The sequence below is a fragment of the Petromyzon marinus genome, chromosome 36, assembly GCF_048934315.1.
Source record: "Petromyzon marinus isolate PM22_M1 ecotype Great Lakes invasive population chromosome 36, UKy_Petmar_22M1.pri1.0, whole genome shotgun sequence".
NCBI lineage: Eukaryota > Metazoa > Chordata > Hyperoartia > Petromyzontiformes > Petromyzontidae > Petromyzon > Petromyzon marinus.
The window spans coordinates 7,156,753-7,171,363 of record NC_133702.1 but is presented as its reverse complement, the minus strand read 5'-3'; the positions used below and the strand labels follow the sequence as shown (position 1 = coordinate 7,171,363).

The following is a 14,611-nucleotide window of genomic DNA, read 5'->3' as shown; positions in this document are numbered from 1 at the left end:
AATGCGTACGTACAATTCAGTGACTCCCCTTGTTGGTTTCCGCGTGTTCTGCTGCCGCCACAGCTGCAAGGTGAGCTGGAGCGTACGGAGCAGGGGGCGGCCTCGCTGCAGGTGTATGCCGACAGTCTGCTGCAGCAGATCTCCGACCGCTGTCCCGAGCTGCTGGAGCAGGTGGTCACCGCCCTGGAGGAAGCCGCGTCGTGACCTCGCCCTCCGCCGCCGCCGCCCTCTGAACCTGGGTCGGCCTCGCCCAGCCCCCCCTGCCGGAGACGCTCTGCTGGCCCAGCCTCCGTCTCCTCGTCGTCCTCGTCGTTCCGCCCGCTCTCGGATCGAGCCGCCACCGCTGCCCCTCCCCTCCTCCTCTTACCCCGCCGCCTCTATGGCTTCTCGAGCGAAACGCCCGCTTGGCCTGACTTTGAGAGGAACGTGTGTCATCGAAACCGTTTGGGGAGCCGCTCTCTCTAGCGAACACACATTCGCCTTCACAGCAGCATGTCGGCAACGTGAAAAGCTCTCACTCGCCCGTGTGTGTGTGTGTGAACGCATCTGTGAGCGCACGTCCAATTCGGTGGTGATTCTGTGGGGGGTGTCGGTGGGGGGGGGGGCTAAGGAGGCACAAGTCTCCTCCTAAATGGACAGCAGTAAGCCCCCCCCCCCCCCCAATAAGAGGCAACTCCTCGGAGTGGCTGGGGAGGCACACAAGTTCAAGAGGTCATCATCACGGTCGCCACCGTTGATGCCACCACACTCGCTCATTGCTTGACACCTGCCCTCCAAAGGTCTGCCCTTGCAGTATTTCACTTGAAACCGATATTGTTTTACCACCCACGCACTCCATTAGGTGTCACCCTCCTTGGTACCATCTCCGCCGCATGCTATAATCCCTGCCGGTGCAAGTTAGTTTTAGTCCTACCCATGCGCGTGTGAGCGCTGTGCGAGTGGTATGCCAGTGTGCGTACATCTGCGGCGTGCTCTTGTGTGTGTGTGTGCACGCACGCGCGCTTGCAAGTCACTGCCAGCCGCACTGGAACACTGAGCATCATGTCAGATTGCCCTGGATTGACCCTAATGAAATTACACTGACAAATACACTGCGCTACTTAAGGAGGCTCATTTGCCCCCTCCTCCCCCACCCCCCAGCCCTCCTCGTGCCTGATGCGTCTGCCCCCTGGAACAGGGCTACAAGTCTCACTCAACCGTATATATACACACGCATTTAAAAAAAAAATGCACGTCACGTCCTCCAAGTAGTATCAAGTGGCTGCTTTGTACTGTTAGACCACAGCTTGACCGGTGGAATTTTATATCAGAGTGAGTGTTACAGCTGGCAAAACCGGTGCTCGAGCCAAGTATAATAGGAAGCGTGCTTTTAAGGACAATTTATTTCTGAAGATAGCGAAATGTTTGACAAACTCGGTCACCGTCATGCCACGCGGAGATGGACAGTGAAGTGATCGAGAGCGCGCAAAAACATTTGGACAGCCCGTACACGCTTTAGTGACACGCGTACCACTCGCAACGCACAAATGACACCCACTAAGTCCCGTTGACGAAACAATTTTACAGGCGCGCACAATATCATTTTGTTCTTTCGGTAAAGTCACGTGGGTAGACAAATAATAATAATAATACAAATAAAGTGGATTAAAAAAAAGGTGCACACAAATCCCCTCCCTGTTAGAGAATGGTGCTCGAAAACTTTCACATGCGGCGGCACAACGCCGCGATATTGTGCACGGTTACTGCAAACGTGAGTTCACGATATTTTCTGAACCTTTCCCAGCGAACGTGATTTGTAGAACAATGAAACGCGGTCAGGCTCGGAGCTGCGATGATGCTTCGACGCGCGCTGCGGTCGGAGGCGGGGCGAGCCGAGCCTTGGGTGCGCGAGGACGTGAGATTGTGACGACATCAACCCTCTGATCGACATACAAAAATGTGCAATTGCGAAGCCTTTTTACGTCATCGATTGAACGTTTCGAACATTTTTTTTTGAAACGCGAAACAAAAAGGGGTTAATCTTGACTTTGACACTTGCTGTTTTTTTCTTCGTTTTCTGCTCCAAAGTCGTTGGTGTTTTTTGCATCTGTGCCCGGTGTACAATGGGAGAGTGCGCGCGACACAATTTTGCTTTCGACTGCCGTTTTGGGACTCTCTGTTTTTGTCACGTGACTTTTTGCACTGAAGTGGTTGTGGTCTCCAGACGCCTGCCTTTCTGCGTGCTCTCGAGTCGAACCTTGACGCTTTGTTTCGTCAAGGGCTGTACTTGGTTTCCACGTGTTGGTCATGTCTCCAAACGGCGACGTGTGTTTCTCGCGTAGCAAATGTCCTATATTTAAACTGAAAGCTGCTAAGAAATACGTTGCTGCGGATTTGTATTCCCCCCTGACGGATATTAATTGGGGGCTAAGAATTTGTTTTGCTGAAGAGATGAGAGACGATGAGATTTGTTTTTTGTTATCGACTGTAATTTTCGTAGCTGGGGGGGGGGGGTGCATTAAAGATGTAACACACCTACTGCCATCCTGCAAAGAAATATAGCTTTTCAAGCTGCCGTTGAAAAATAGAATGTTTTGTTTTGCCTGCATACAGGGAGGGGAAGATGGGCGCACTGGTGTTGTGGGTTGGGGGGTGCGGAAAGTTTAGATTTACATTTAAATTAGATTAGATCATTATCGCTGTTGTTTTCGCTGGGTATTGTAACGGGATTTTGATCGTTTTATTTCGAATTGTACTTATAATCCTTTTAAGGTATCGGCTGTATTGGGGCGAGTCGGTTTTTCACAGCCGATTTAACGTGCCAACTTCACACTACAAGCCTTCTGCTGAGTTGGGCGACGCTTAATAAAGGGACTTTTGTTACCGAAGAAGGCATTTACTGAGCACAATTCAGAACGTGTGGCACAAGTGGTTTGAGAGTGTGCCAACTTTTGACATGAAACTGTGCTGCGATGGCCAAAAAAATTACGTTAATTGCTCACTCAACCTCACCACAACATTAAGGACTTGAACCACATGGAAATTTCAGACCGGTAATGAGATAATGAGAATTTTGTTTTATACCTTTGCACACCCCCTTTATTACAATGGTTTCGTCTCATGCCCCCCCCCCCCCACTTGTACACATTGGCAAACCAGTTGTCAGCGTGTGGCTGCATTTGGAGTGTTCCACGTTAACGGTGGGTCGGGGGTGTGAGCGCGATTTAGACTGTTCCTGGGTCGTGGCCGTGAATTGAGAACGTGGCAATAATACGGTTCGCTTGTTTCAACGCCGACGTCAGAATGGGGTGATTAATTCAAAAGCGGGGCACTGCCTTGTTGGAAATAAATAGACAAATAGCGGAGATGATATTTTACTTAAAGCCACGTTTATACCTCAATCAGCGTTGAACCGCCGAAAATAGTCCATCATAACTTTAAAAAAATGCTCTTCGGTGAAATTTGCACACAGCCTATTAGACTTTAAAAAGCACATGTAATGACTGTATGAATGCAAAAGGAACACCATACTTGTATCAATTGGCATGCTGTTAGCATGCGTCTGTTTTGTTTTCATAGCCTAGGTATATGTAACACTGCTCTATTTATATTCCCCCTTATCCAAATACTGTAGGTTTTGTTTGTTTGCCATTATATTTTTTAAGTATTCTTTTGCTTTATTGCATTTATAAATGAAAAACAATACCGATGAATGTTTTAAAAGTATATAAATCTATATATTTTCCAAAGTTACCATTAGCGCACGCGTCGGGACGACAACCAGAGGAGCTCTCCGCCCGTACTAAGTGCGACTGTTTGGTTCAACGTGGGTGGAACGCTGCCGTGCGGTTCGTGTCTGCAACGTGAGAAGCCGCGCGTGTTGATGGCAGCGTGTATGTATGTATGTTGTGTGTTAAAAAAAAAAACGAACCTTGTGAGTATATTGAAATGTTCCTTCCCCCTCGACGTCTCGTCCCCTTGGTTATGCAAAAAAAAATGCGCACGCACGCCGCTTGAAAATGTTACGCGCGTTTAAATTTCAACGGATCACTTCTCTTAAGTCCAAATGCATTTCTGAATCGAGTTAAATATAGTTGCGAATGATTTAGCCGGATTCGCATCGTTCTCTTCGCGCCTCCAGCGAGTTCCCCCGTGCCATGGCGCGCAGCGGAACGCTCAAGTTCGGCAATGCGGTCGGGGTTTGCTGTACACCGTTTCCTCCTTATTCGCGAGGGATACGTTTCGGAGATGCTCGTGAATAGCAAATTTCGCCGATAATGTTACTGGTCTACGAAAACCTGTCTTTTTTTAAAATGAATGACCTTAAATACATAATCAAGCTATTCTCTCATTACGGTATCTCGTCACTTTCAATGCAGTCGTGTCGAGAGTTCCAGATGCGATTTGCGGACAGTCAAAAATCGCCGATAGCAAGCTCGTGCATACCCAGCAAATAACCGCACAGTCTCACACCTGGAGCGGTGGGGCCGAAGCCGGGTCAAGCTTAGCAAAGCGTGCCTTGGCCAACCGAGCTTGCCTTGGCCAACCGAGGTGGTGGTGGGGGGGGGGACAACCACGCAGGCGACAGGCCGTGCCGCGCGATCATTTGCTTTTTTTGTTTTACTGCACACAACGACGTGGATGGAACATTGGCGACCACCCCTGAACGTTCGCTCCGTGGGGATTCACAACCGGGAGAGCTCGAATTGAGTTGCGGGACAATTGGGTCCCCGCCGTGTGTGGTAAAGGAATAATCCCCGCGTTGGTCACGTTTATAAGGCCAGGTGTTCTGCGTTTGGATTTGGAGTCCGTTCTAAACAAAAGAGAGGAGAGAGAGAAAAAAACAGCGAATGCGTGATTATTGGTCCCCCCCCCCCCCATCAAATGTAATCCTTCGTCATCGTGTGTGCGTTTCAAATTGTGTGGAAAACGGCTCGTACAATTTCCAAATTACCGAACTGCAATGTTGGTCGTGTGTGCGTAAAAGGCTACCAAACTTGACGTGTGTTTGGTTTATAACCCCGATTCCTTGGTTTTTTGTTCTTGCCGCGTTCGTTTAACCGAGTCGCGGAGGGGTTTGCATTGATCAGTGTGTCCATTGCTTTGATGTTTTATTGACCGGGGGAAATCTATACGTCGCACATGCAGTACAGGCTACTTAATCATCGAGCGGATGCCAGAATGTTATATTAATTCTGCCCTTGATGCTGTGATATAATGTGCTTTTTTGATTATTGAGAATTAAAACAAATGTTAAGTGTAAATCAAGCTATATTAAATGTTATTTGGCCACCTTGCGAATCTTGTGAGGTTTTTTTTTTTCATTTTTTTGTAATTATATGACCTGTGCGCACATGTATGTATGTTTAACTTCTTTCGCAGCACCGAACATAGCAAATCGCGCTTATCAGAGGCGCCGGGCACGTGCTAACATTCTGCCGACCTTCGAGAAACTGGAACTTCGGCGATGCGGGTCACAAGATCCCGTTCGCTTGTTTTTATATATTTTTTTTCCACAAAGGGTTAATTGCTCAAAACACATGTCAGGTGACTTGGCCATTATGAGCGGTGGTGTTGATAATGACGCCGATAATTTGCGATCGTTTGCCGATGAGTGCGAGCCGCGAGGCCCTCTCCTCGCGTGGCCCCGCGCGGTGTGGCGGGTGAATGTTTTCGTTCGCCGGTCCACACGGGTGGCGAATGAGAGGTCACGCAATGTCAGGAAGCCGTTTGATTCGGGATGGAGGAGGAGGGGGGGGGCAGCCCACATGCAGCCGATGTATAACTTTCGACGCGGCGTGAGGGAAGGGTGGTGGACTGATGGCTATCAGTCAGCTGCCCTGCGTACTCGTGGGGCGTGATAGCGTCTTCACGTCCAAGTGAAGGCTTGTCAAAGCGCCGTCAGGGATGATGGGGTGAAAGTATGGAAACATTGAGAGTTCTGGAGCAAACAAGGCCACTTAGGCCATCAAAACAGACCACCAGACCTGGTTGCTGTTCACATCCAGGTCATTGTAGCGTACATGCACCGTCTTCTGTTAAGTCTTATACAGGGTGCTTAAAAATGTTTTTAACACTCCTGAGAATTTGCAACAACACCACAAGAAATGTGCTGCTGCCTCCGGGCTCTGGAGACCACCTGGAGAAGATTCCAGGCGTTTGTTGACAATGATGGCGAACAAGTGGAGACTGTCTTTTTGAAGCTAATAACATACATTCGTTATCATGTTCCTTTTTCTATTAAAACCATCGTCCCATATAAGTGTTAACATTTTTCAAAGCACCCTGTATATATTGGCTTGCGTTAAAATCACGGAACGTGGTGTTGGTTAGAGCATGTGCGACATTAACGTGGACTTCTCAAACTGCAATTAATTAAAGCCTTGGCCATGCCCTTTTTACCCAGGAAAGAAAAAGCTCACAGAGGCTGATGACTCTTTTTGTATCAGGAGGGGCCCCTGCATTGTGATGCCGGGTCAAATTATCATCGACACCTTGGAGGAAACAACTACCCCGAGAAAACACATGCGTATGCGGAGATAACACTCAGAGACTCAGCACAGATAGATTGGAGAATGTGTTGCTGTAGTGCCATCTCCTGGCACCTTACAGGCCAAGCCTCACGGCCCATCGAACATCCCCAGGCATGCAAGTCCGAGCAAGGATCAAGTCTGCTTAGCTACTGACATTGTACGAGATCGGGTGGATGGATCCAGGATGATTTGATTGTGTGGACTAAGCATGCTATACATTCAAAAGTTAAGGAGCTTATGGCACATTGCACACATCTGTACACCGAGAGTGCTTGGATTGCCCGCTTGGGCGGGCGCTGTCAGAGAACGTTGATGCAGAGGGTATATTACAGAGGGAAAAAAGTATGTGATCCCCTGCTGATTATGTACGTTTGCCCACTGACAAAGAAATGATCAGTCTATAATTTTAATGGTAGGTTTATTTGAACAGTGAGAGACAGAATAACAACAAAAATCCAGAAAAACGCATGTCAAAAATGTTATAAATTGATTTGCATTTTAATTAGGGAAATAAGTATTTGACCCCCTCAATAAGAAAGATTTCTGGCTCCCATGTGTCTTTTATACAGGTAACGAGCTGAGATTATGAGCACACTCTTTAAGGGAGTGCTCCTAATCTCAGCTTGTTACCTGTATAAAAGACACCTGTCCACAGAAGCAATCAGATTCCAAACTCTCCACCATGGCCAAGACCAAAGAGCTCTGCAAGGATGTCAGGGACAAGATTGTAGAACTACACAAGGCTGGAATGGGCTACAAGACCATTGCCAAGCAGTTTGGTGAGAAGGTGACAACAGTTGGTGCGATTATTCGCAAATTGAAGAAACACAAAAGAACTGTCAATCTCCCTCGGCCTGGGGCTCCATGCAAGATCTCACCTCGTGGAGTTGCAATGATCATGAGAACGGTGAGGAATCAGCCCAGAACTACACGGGAGGATCTTGCCAATGATCTCAAAGCAGCTGGGACCATAGTCACCAAGAAAACAATTGGTAACACACTTCGCCGTGAAGGACTGAAATCCTGCAGCGCCCGCAAGGTCCCCCTGCTCAAGAAAGCACATATACATGCCCGTCTGAAGTTTGCCAATGAACATCTGAATGATTCAGAGGACAACTGAGTGAAAGTGTTGCGGTCAGATGAGACCAAAATGGAGCTCAACTCAACTCGCCGTGTTTGGAGGAGGAATGCTGCCTATGACCCCAAGAACACCATCCCCACCGTCAAACATGGAGGTGGAAACATTATGCTTTCGGGGTGTTTTTCTGCTAAGGGGACAGGATAACTTCACCGCATCAAAGGGACGATGGACGGGGCCATGTACCGTCAAATCTTGGGTGAGAACCTCCTTCCCTCAGCCAGGGCATTGAAAATGGGTCGTGGATGGGTTTTCCAGCATGACAATGACCCAAAACACACGGCCAAGGCAACAAAGGAGTGGCTCAAGAAGAAGCACATTAAGGTCCTGGAGTGGCCTAGCCAGTCTCCAGACCTTAATCCCATAGAAAATCTGTGGAGGGAGCTGAAGGTTCGAGTTGACAAACGTCAGCCTCGAAACCTTAATGACTTGGAGAAGATCTGCAAAGAGGAGTGGGACAAAATCCCTCCTGAGATGTGTGCAAACCTGGTGGCCAACTAGAAGAAACGTCTGACCTCTGTGATTGCCAATAAGGGTTTTGCCACCAAGTACTAAGTCATGTTTTGCAGAGGGGTCAAATACTTATTTTCCTCATTAAAATGCAAATCTATTTATAACATTTTTGACATGCGTTTTTCTGGATTTTTTGTTGTTATTCTGTCTCTCACTGTTCAAATAAACCTACCATTAAAATTATAGACTGATCATTTCTTTTGTCAGTGGGCAAACGTACAAAATCAGCAGGGGATCAAATACTTTTTTCCCTCACTGTACTTAGTTCCATTTTAATTTTGCAAGCATAGGCAACGTACAATTGATGAATTTGTTGGGTATTTTTTCATTATGACTTATATCGGGTTACGTTTAAGCATTGTTGTTGCATAACTCTTCACGAACATTGCAAAGCATGTTGGGTATGTGTCGTGCCTTTAGATGCCACGAGTATTCAAACCTTGTAATGGGTTTGTTGTAAATATGGACTGTGGGAGGTAAGATGACAAGGGGTTAAACAGTTCTCGCCGACTCACAATGTACCGTATTCATCCACATCAAGCAACATTTCTTGTACACAAAACCCATTTCAAATGTCTTTGGGATATGGCTACTGTGCATATACCCACATCCGGACCTGCCCCGTGCACGACATTGAAGGGGAAATTACACCTCGACACTTATTTGTTTATGGTTTTAACACTGGGCAGCCTCCTAATTTCTGTCTCCATTCAAAACCTGGCCACAGTCCAGGTCTCCAATGCAACGACGTTGGGAATAGGACATGCGCTTTGTGGTCCTAAAAAAAACCCCTAATCTTTGGGATTCACTCTACAGCCCCTGCAATGAAGCTGTAAAGTAAATCACAATTGTACCCCCCCCCCCCCCCCCACTACATAGATGAGTTCAAGTGGAAGTCACTGTGCATTAGTGAGTAGCACCATCGTATGGATGTGCACGCAGAGTGAGAACACAGGTGGATTTGTTCTATGCCCTCTGGGTGGTCCACGTGGTGGTAGTGCAAGCGCCTTTGGAGACCAGGGTTAAAGCCCCCAATCTCACCCCCTCCTGCTAATGCGCTACAGGAACATCAATAAGGAGCTCGCCGTCCTTCGAGGGGTGTTAATCCTACGAGCCGAGGCGAAAAGTTCCCCGTCGGGCCCCTTGCGATGGATGCGTCATTGTGGCGTTCCCCCAGAAAGGCCCGGCGTGCCTGGTAGTTCACCGGGGTGAGTCGCTTCCCCTCTCGCCTCCCTCGAACTCGCAGGCAAGTCCGCTGTGAGCGGGCGCTTCGCCCCTCCGGGTCTCGGTTTCGTTAACTCGAAGCCGGTTCGAGGCTACTGAAAAACGCGAACGAATGCATGCCGTGTCGGGAGACGTATCCGTGCAACGCGTTTACCGTGCATCGTTTCTTTTCCAACAACGGAGCGGAAAAAAAAATTACGGCAGAAATAAAATCCCAGAGAGCAGCAGCGAAAAAATAAATCTCGAAAGAGAGCCTTCGTAAATAAGCAAAGACGAAGCTGCCGTTGTGGCGAGCGTTCGAGGCCACCTCCATTCATCAAACCCCGTGCCGTGCGAGCCAATCGCGACGAGGCCCCGCTGCAGTAACCCTCCAGACGTCTTAACAGCGCCAACTGACTTTGGTCGCAGGTGAAAGCATTGGAATAATTAGGCATAATCATATCCTTCTCTCTCCCCACCCCTAAAGCAACTGCATCTCCCCCCCCCCCACACACACCCTATACCCCCCGTCGCCGCCGCCGCCCCCCAAACAAAACTTAAACAACCCTTAGCCGAGTCGGGCTCCCCGTTGCGCGCCCCCTTCCACGCGCGCCGATTTGCGAGCGGCCAGAGGAAGGTATTTGTTGTTCAACCGCACTTTCACGAACTTTGGCCCGCGAGAATACAGTTTGAAGCAAGCGCTGTACGAGAGTGGTGGTGGTGGTGGTGGAGGTGCTACTGCCGCCGCTCCTGCGGCTGCGAGGAGAGTCACGGAAACAATAGGAGGGGAGTAGGGGGGGGGGAGTGAGACCGCAGAGAGCCGCGGAGAGCTGCAGCGAAAGGGAAACCGCCTCTCTTGGCCGTGGCAAGAGCGTCGCGCGAAAACTCGTGGTGCGTAAATTCGCTCGTCTGGACGCGTCCACGCGCACGCGCGCTCTCAGCTTTACTTCTCAAAGTTGAAGACTCTCTCGGCGTTACAGTACTTGAAGGTCTCGCTCTCTGCCGCTCACAAAGTGGGGCCCCTCGGCTTCGTAAATAAATAATCAAGTTAACTGTTAACTGAGCGAGCTAGCCGACTAATAAACGCGACATTGCAAAAGGGGGCGAGTGTGGCACTGTAAAAGAATGAATCGCAACGGAGTTCCTCTCGGTGCGCTTTTACGCAATCGCCGCGCAGAGCGAACAAACCCTCAAAAGTTTCGCGAAAGTTCCCGAAAGCGAATAATAATCGACTAAGTAAGCAACTCACTCTTGCGAGAGTAATACACCCGTGGGGTGGGGGGGGGAGGTAACTACACGGCATGCACTCCTTCGGGTTGCTTGATCTCTGTGCGTCTCCGCCGACACTTCACGATGTGCCTTGTTGTTGTTGTTGTGACTGTCGCCGTTTCTCTTCGCCGGCTTGGCTGCGAGAGTTGCTGCACGAGCGGGCGGGCGGGCGGGTGGGCGCCGTTCGGGCATAGGAGGAGCCGCCTCATCCGAGGAGCCGCCTCATCCGGAGCGATGAGTCGAGGCGGCTCGCAATTGGCCGCTCACTAATTGAGCACAGCTCGAGCCGAGCCCCGCGATCAGTTACTCGTCGACAAGCGCAGCAGCGAGATCCTTAGCCCTCGGGACTCACGCGGCAAGAGTCGGGCGACGCGTGGGCTGCTGCGCTCGCCGCAAGTACGTGAGCTGTCATCGTTCAACTCGTGACTCCCTCTTCTCACCTGTGCGCTGTGTTAGCTCCGGCAGCTTTGTACGAATAATGGGGAGACATACGGTAGCGTTGTCGCGCGCGCCACGGGTAAATGCTCAAGAGAGCCGGTGTTTGGTTAACTTTTTTTATGTGCTTCTTGTTGTTGTTGGTGGTGGTGATGATGTGCAGATGGTGGTCGGGACGGATCCGTGAGTGAGGTCCCAGTTGTCGTCGCCACCTCCTCGTCTCCGGCCCCCTTCCCCACTTTGGTGGGGGGACGTTCGACGCCTCTCGCAGGGAAACTTAACCCCTCGGAGCAAGAAACGCGTTAAAATGTTCATTTATTTTTTTTAACAAAAAAGTTTGGAACCAAAAGAAAACGCTGACACTCGCTGGGGATAAAGTTTCGGAAGCGTTGCGCAGGACGGAGGAATTTAAACAAAACTTCGCGGCAGAGTTCGGCGGACAAGGCAACTCCAAACCATACTCATCATCACCCCGGTAAGCCACGTTCGGTAAAGTTAATTTCTTATATATTTTTGTTTAAACGTGTTCCAATTTCTACTTGTTTAAAGTCGCGGTCGACAAAAGACAAAAAAAAACAAAGAACGTCGTTGCATCGTAATTGTGGAAATCGCATCGCTGCCTCCAGCCGATGACAAGTTAACTCGCCACGAGTCGATGCGTCGCTTAGCCGCGAGGCTTGGGAACAACTCGGCTCAACTACCGTGCAGACTCCAGGCACGCGACTTAGGCGCTACACGTGCGCGCGCGCTGTTCCACAAGTGCGCGCGATGTGAAGAATGCAAGCGCCGTAGTTGATGCGTTGCGTTGAATGCGCCGCGGATGTCGATCGTTTTTTGTTGGTTAAATTGCGCGTAAAAAGCGCCGGGAAAACAAGTTTCTTCATAAGCCGCGTCGAGTCGCCGGTGCCATTTGCTCTTCGACGGAGGCAACGTCGGTGGTTGTGCCACGGGTTTTGGCATTGCCAGCATCACCTGTGGTGACTCGACGACAAATCGCGCTTGATGTTCGCTCACATTTTCACTTTTTTTTTTACACCCGATGACCGTTGCACAGCCCGCGTTTAAATAAACCAAAGCGCCCTTTTAGGCCTGCATCTCCAGCTCTCCAGCTCACCACTCCGGGTTCCAGCAGAAACGCGACATTCATTTAAAAACAAAAACTTCGTCTCTGTTCTTCGTATCGAACAAATTGGTTTAGCTTCCAATCGCTCGTGCAAGGAAGGCCTCGTCTTCACCGACCGTTGTACGAATAACTTTGCGTAAAATAATAATAATGAAACCATCAAAGGTTTTCGTCATTCCATTGCTAGATGATGGAAATGGATTGAGAGTTTGCTTGGACATACTTCATCACGCTGGTCAGTGCTGTTACAGCAGAGTACTTTCTGACGATGCCAATATCCTAAATCACTCATTGGTATTTCTTGATTTGTATTCTTTCAGCGTGAGTCCGATATGCGGTTACGTAATATCAACTCCATTGTACTGCTTTAAAGACTGCACACCAAAACCGACCAAACACCCCATCTATCCGTAAATCATTGCAACTGGCGTGACTAATACAGCGCGTCCAGGAAAGCTTTCATCCGGTGTTTGAAAACTTTATAATTCGACAGCGGTTTGAATTCCGCGGTGTTGAGGGTTGGCAAACTAGTCCTTTATACGCTTACGTGTGTTTTGTTTGGAGGTGTTTGTTGTTGTTACCGCAAAGCTTTGAATGATCTCGTGACAGCACACATCAGAAGCTTTCGAAATTCTCTCATCGAGAGGTGTTGGCCCCAATTACCCGGCAAACTCTGTGATAGCTCAGAGCGACTGAGCTTCACCCACTGCGACCGGAGGGAAGCTTCGGGGCTGTTCAGACGCAGTGTGTCCAAAACTTCATCGCGGCGACCACCACCACCATCACCAACCACGCCACGTCTCTCCGCGTTCGCCAATGCATTCCTCGCAGTCGAATTGCAACTTAAACCGTTCCACGGTGCACGCGCCCGACAATTTGTCAGACGCGTTCCCTCCTCCCACCTCGTGATGCGCTTCGCAATTTTGACGCCACTGGCGTTAGCATTGAAGCCGATTCGAGTCAGGGTTTGAGACGTCGGTGTGCGTGTTCCACGCGTGCGCGTGTACGTGTGGAACACGTGACGCAGAGAGAGAGAGCGTTAATTTGCCGAGCGCGTCAGGTGGCACGTGTTTAACAATCATCGGGCGCGTGCAGCGTGGAACGAATTAACTTGCATTTTTTAATTGAAGTCGCGGCGGTCCGCGAGGACTGGAGTCTGTGAAACCCTGGACCTTATAGAGATGAGACCCGTGCATTACAATCTTCAGACTACATATCGTGTGTGACTGCAGATGATATATATAGTTGTATCGACCGAGCTTATACTTTCCGTCTAATCCTGGTTCTTTCATAAATTATGCTACCTTTATGGACACTGTATATGTCCATTGCGTTCTCCTTTGGCATGCATTTTCATAGACTAGCCCTACCTGCCCAAGGCGTATTGAACTACGACTGCGTTTGCTAATTCCATTTTATGTTCTGCGCTGTTTGCAACTCCCTACGAATACTCAATGCGTAGGTGCCTTGTGTTGACCTCCACATATTCACAGTAAGTTCGTTCGTCTCTTAGCCTTCTCTTCGTCCATCCGAGGGCTTGTCCGCCAGCCAGATCGACTCTCATTTGCCACAAGGACTCTTGTCTGTCTTCGTCAGTTGAAGCGAATATGATTTGTCCCGTATACTGATGAGACATTGTACTCGCAACTGCGCCATCAATCCAAGTTCTATTCACGGCGCACACACACACAAGGTTTAATTATGTGTACGAACACATTATCAGAAATAAAAGTGTGTAATTTGTCAAACACTTTGCCATTTGCTACAAGTAAATATACCGGGCAAAAAGTGCTCGCTGTTTTATGTTTATACATTACTGATGGATGAATGCCTCCCCACGCCAATGTTTGTCACGGGGGTCGTTTGGTCATCCTTGACCATGATGGCTTGGTGAATGGAGGAGTCGAGAGTAGGGGGGGGGGGTGTCAAATATAATTCGCCACTGATGCTAGCCGTGGCCGGGAATCGAACTTCGGGTAGCCGGGCTTCATAGTGCATTGGTGCTAACCGCCGCGTCGCCGCTCCGAAATAGTCTCGTGACACCGCGTGACCCTGCATCTTCATCTCGTATTTGTCTCAACTCTCGATCCGCTGCAACTACAACCGCGCGCTGCAAGCAGCTGGAGTGTGGTTGACCGTGGATTTATTCCAAGTTCTTTTTTTCCTTCTTAAATCGCGAGAACTTGTAGAGAAGTCGCATTTTTTTTTTGCGTAGCTAACGCCCCCCTCCCGCCGCCCCCCGATAAGCATTTATGTCCGCGCAAACATTTAAGAACACGTCGATGAACAGGAACACGTTTGCGTCTTCCTTAACTCGAGCGCTGACATCGCGGGCATGTCCACACACCCCTTGCTGTGTTCTGCAAAGATTGCGAGATGGGGCAACGGGTAACTTTAACCCCACTGCGGGTATAGGGT

General features: G+C 49.3%; 2 protein-coding genes across 7 annotated transcripts in view; both read left to right on the top strand.

Moving 5' to 3' along the window:
• The window catches only part of LOC116949346 (ERC protein 2-like), a 176,894-nt gene extending 171,618 nt beyond the window's left edge, over positions 1-5,276 (top strand). For all 4 annotated transcript variants that reach the window (XM_076072069.1, XM_076072068.1, XM_076072070.1 and 1 more), the window contains one exon: positions 64-5,276. In XM_076072069.1, the coding sequence (XP_075928184.1) occupies positions 64-204 (141 nt within the window). In that variant the 3' untranslated portion in view covers positions 205-5,276. The remainder of the gene's footprint in view (positions 1-63) is intronic.
• Positions 5,277-9,896: 4,620 nt separating this feature from the next.
• The window catches only part of LOC116949348 (protein Wnt-5b-like), a 51,487-nt gene continuing 46,772 nt past the window's right edge, over positions 9,897-14,611 (top strand). Inside the window, exons 1-2 of one of the 3 annotated variants that reach the window (XM_076072067.1) lie at positions 9,897-10,003; positions 11,234-11,545. The gene's annotated coding sequence lies outside the window, so the exon portion shown is untranslated. The other 2 variants (XM_032966558.2, XM_032966557.2) reach the window with 2 other exon arrangements.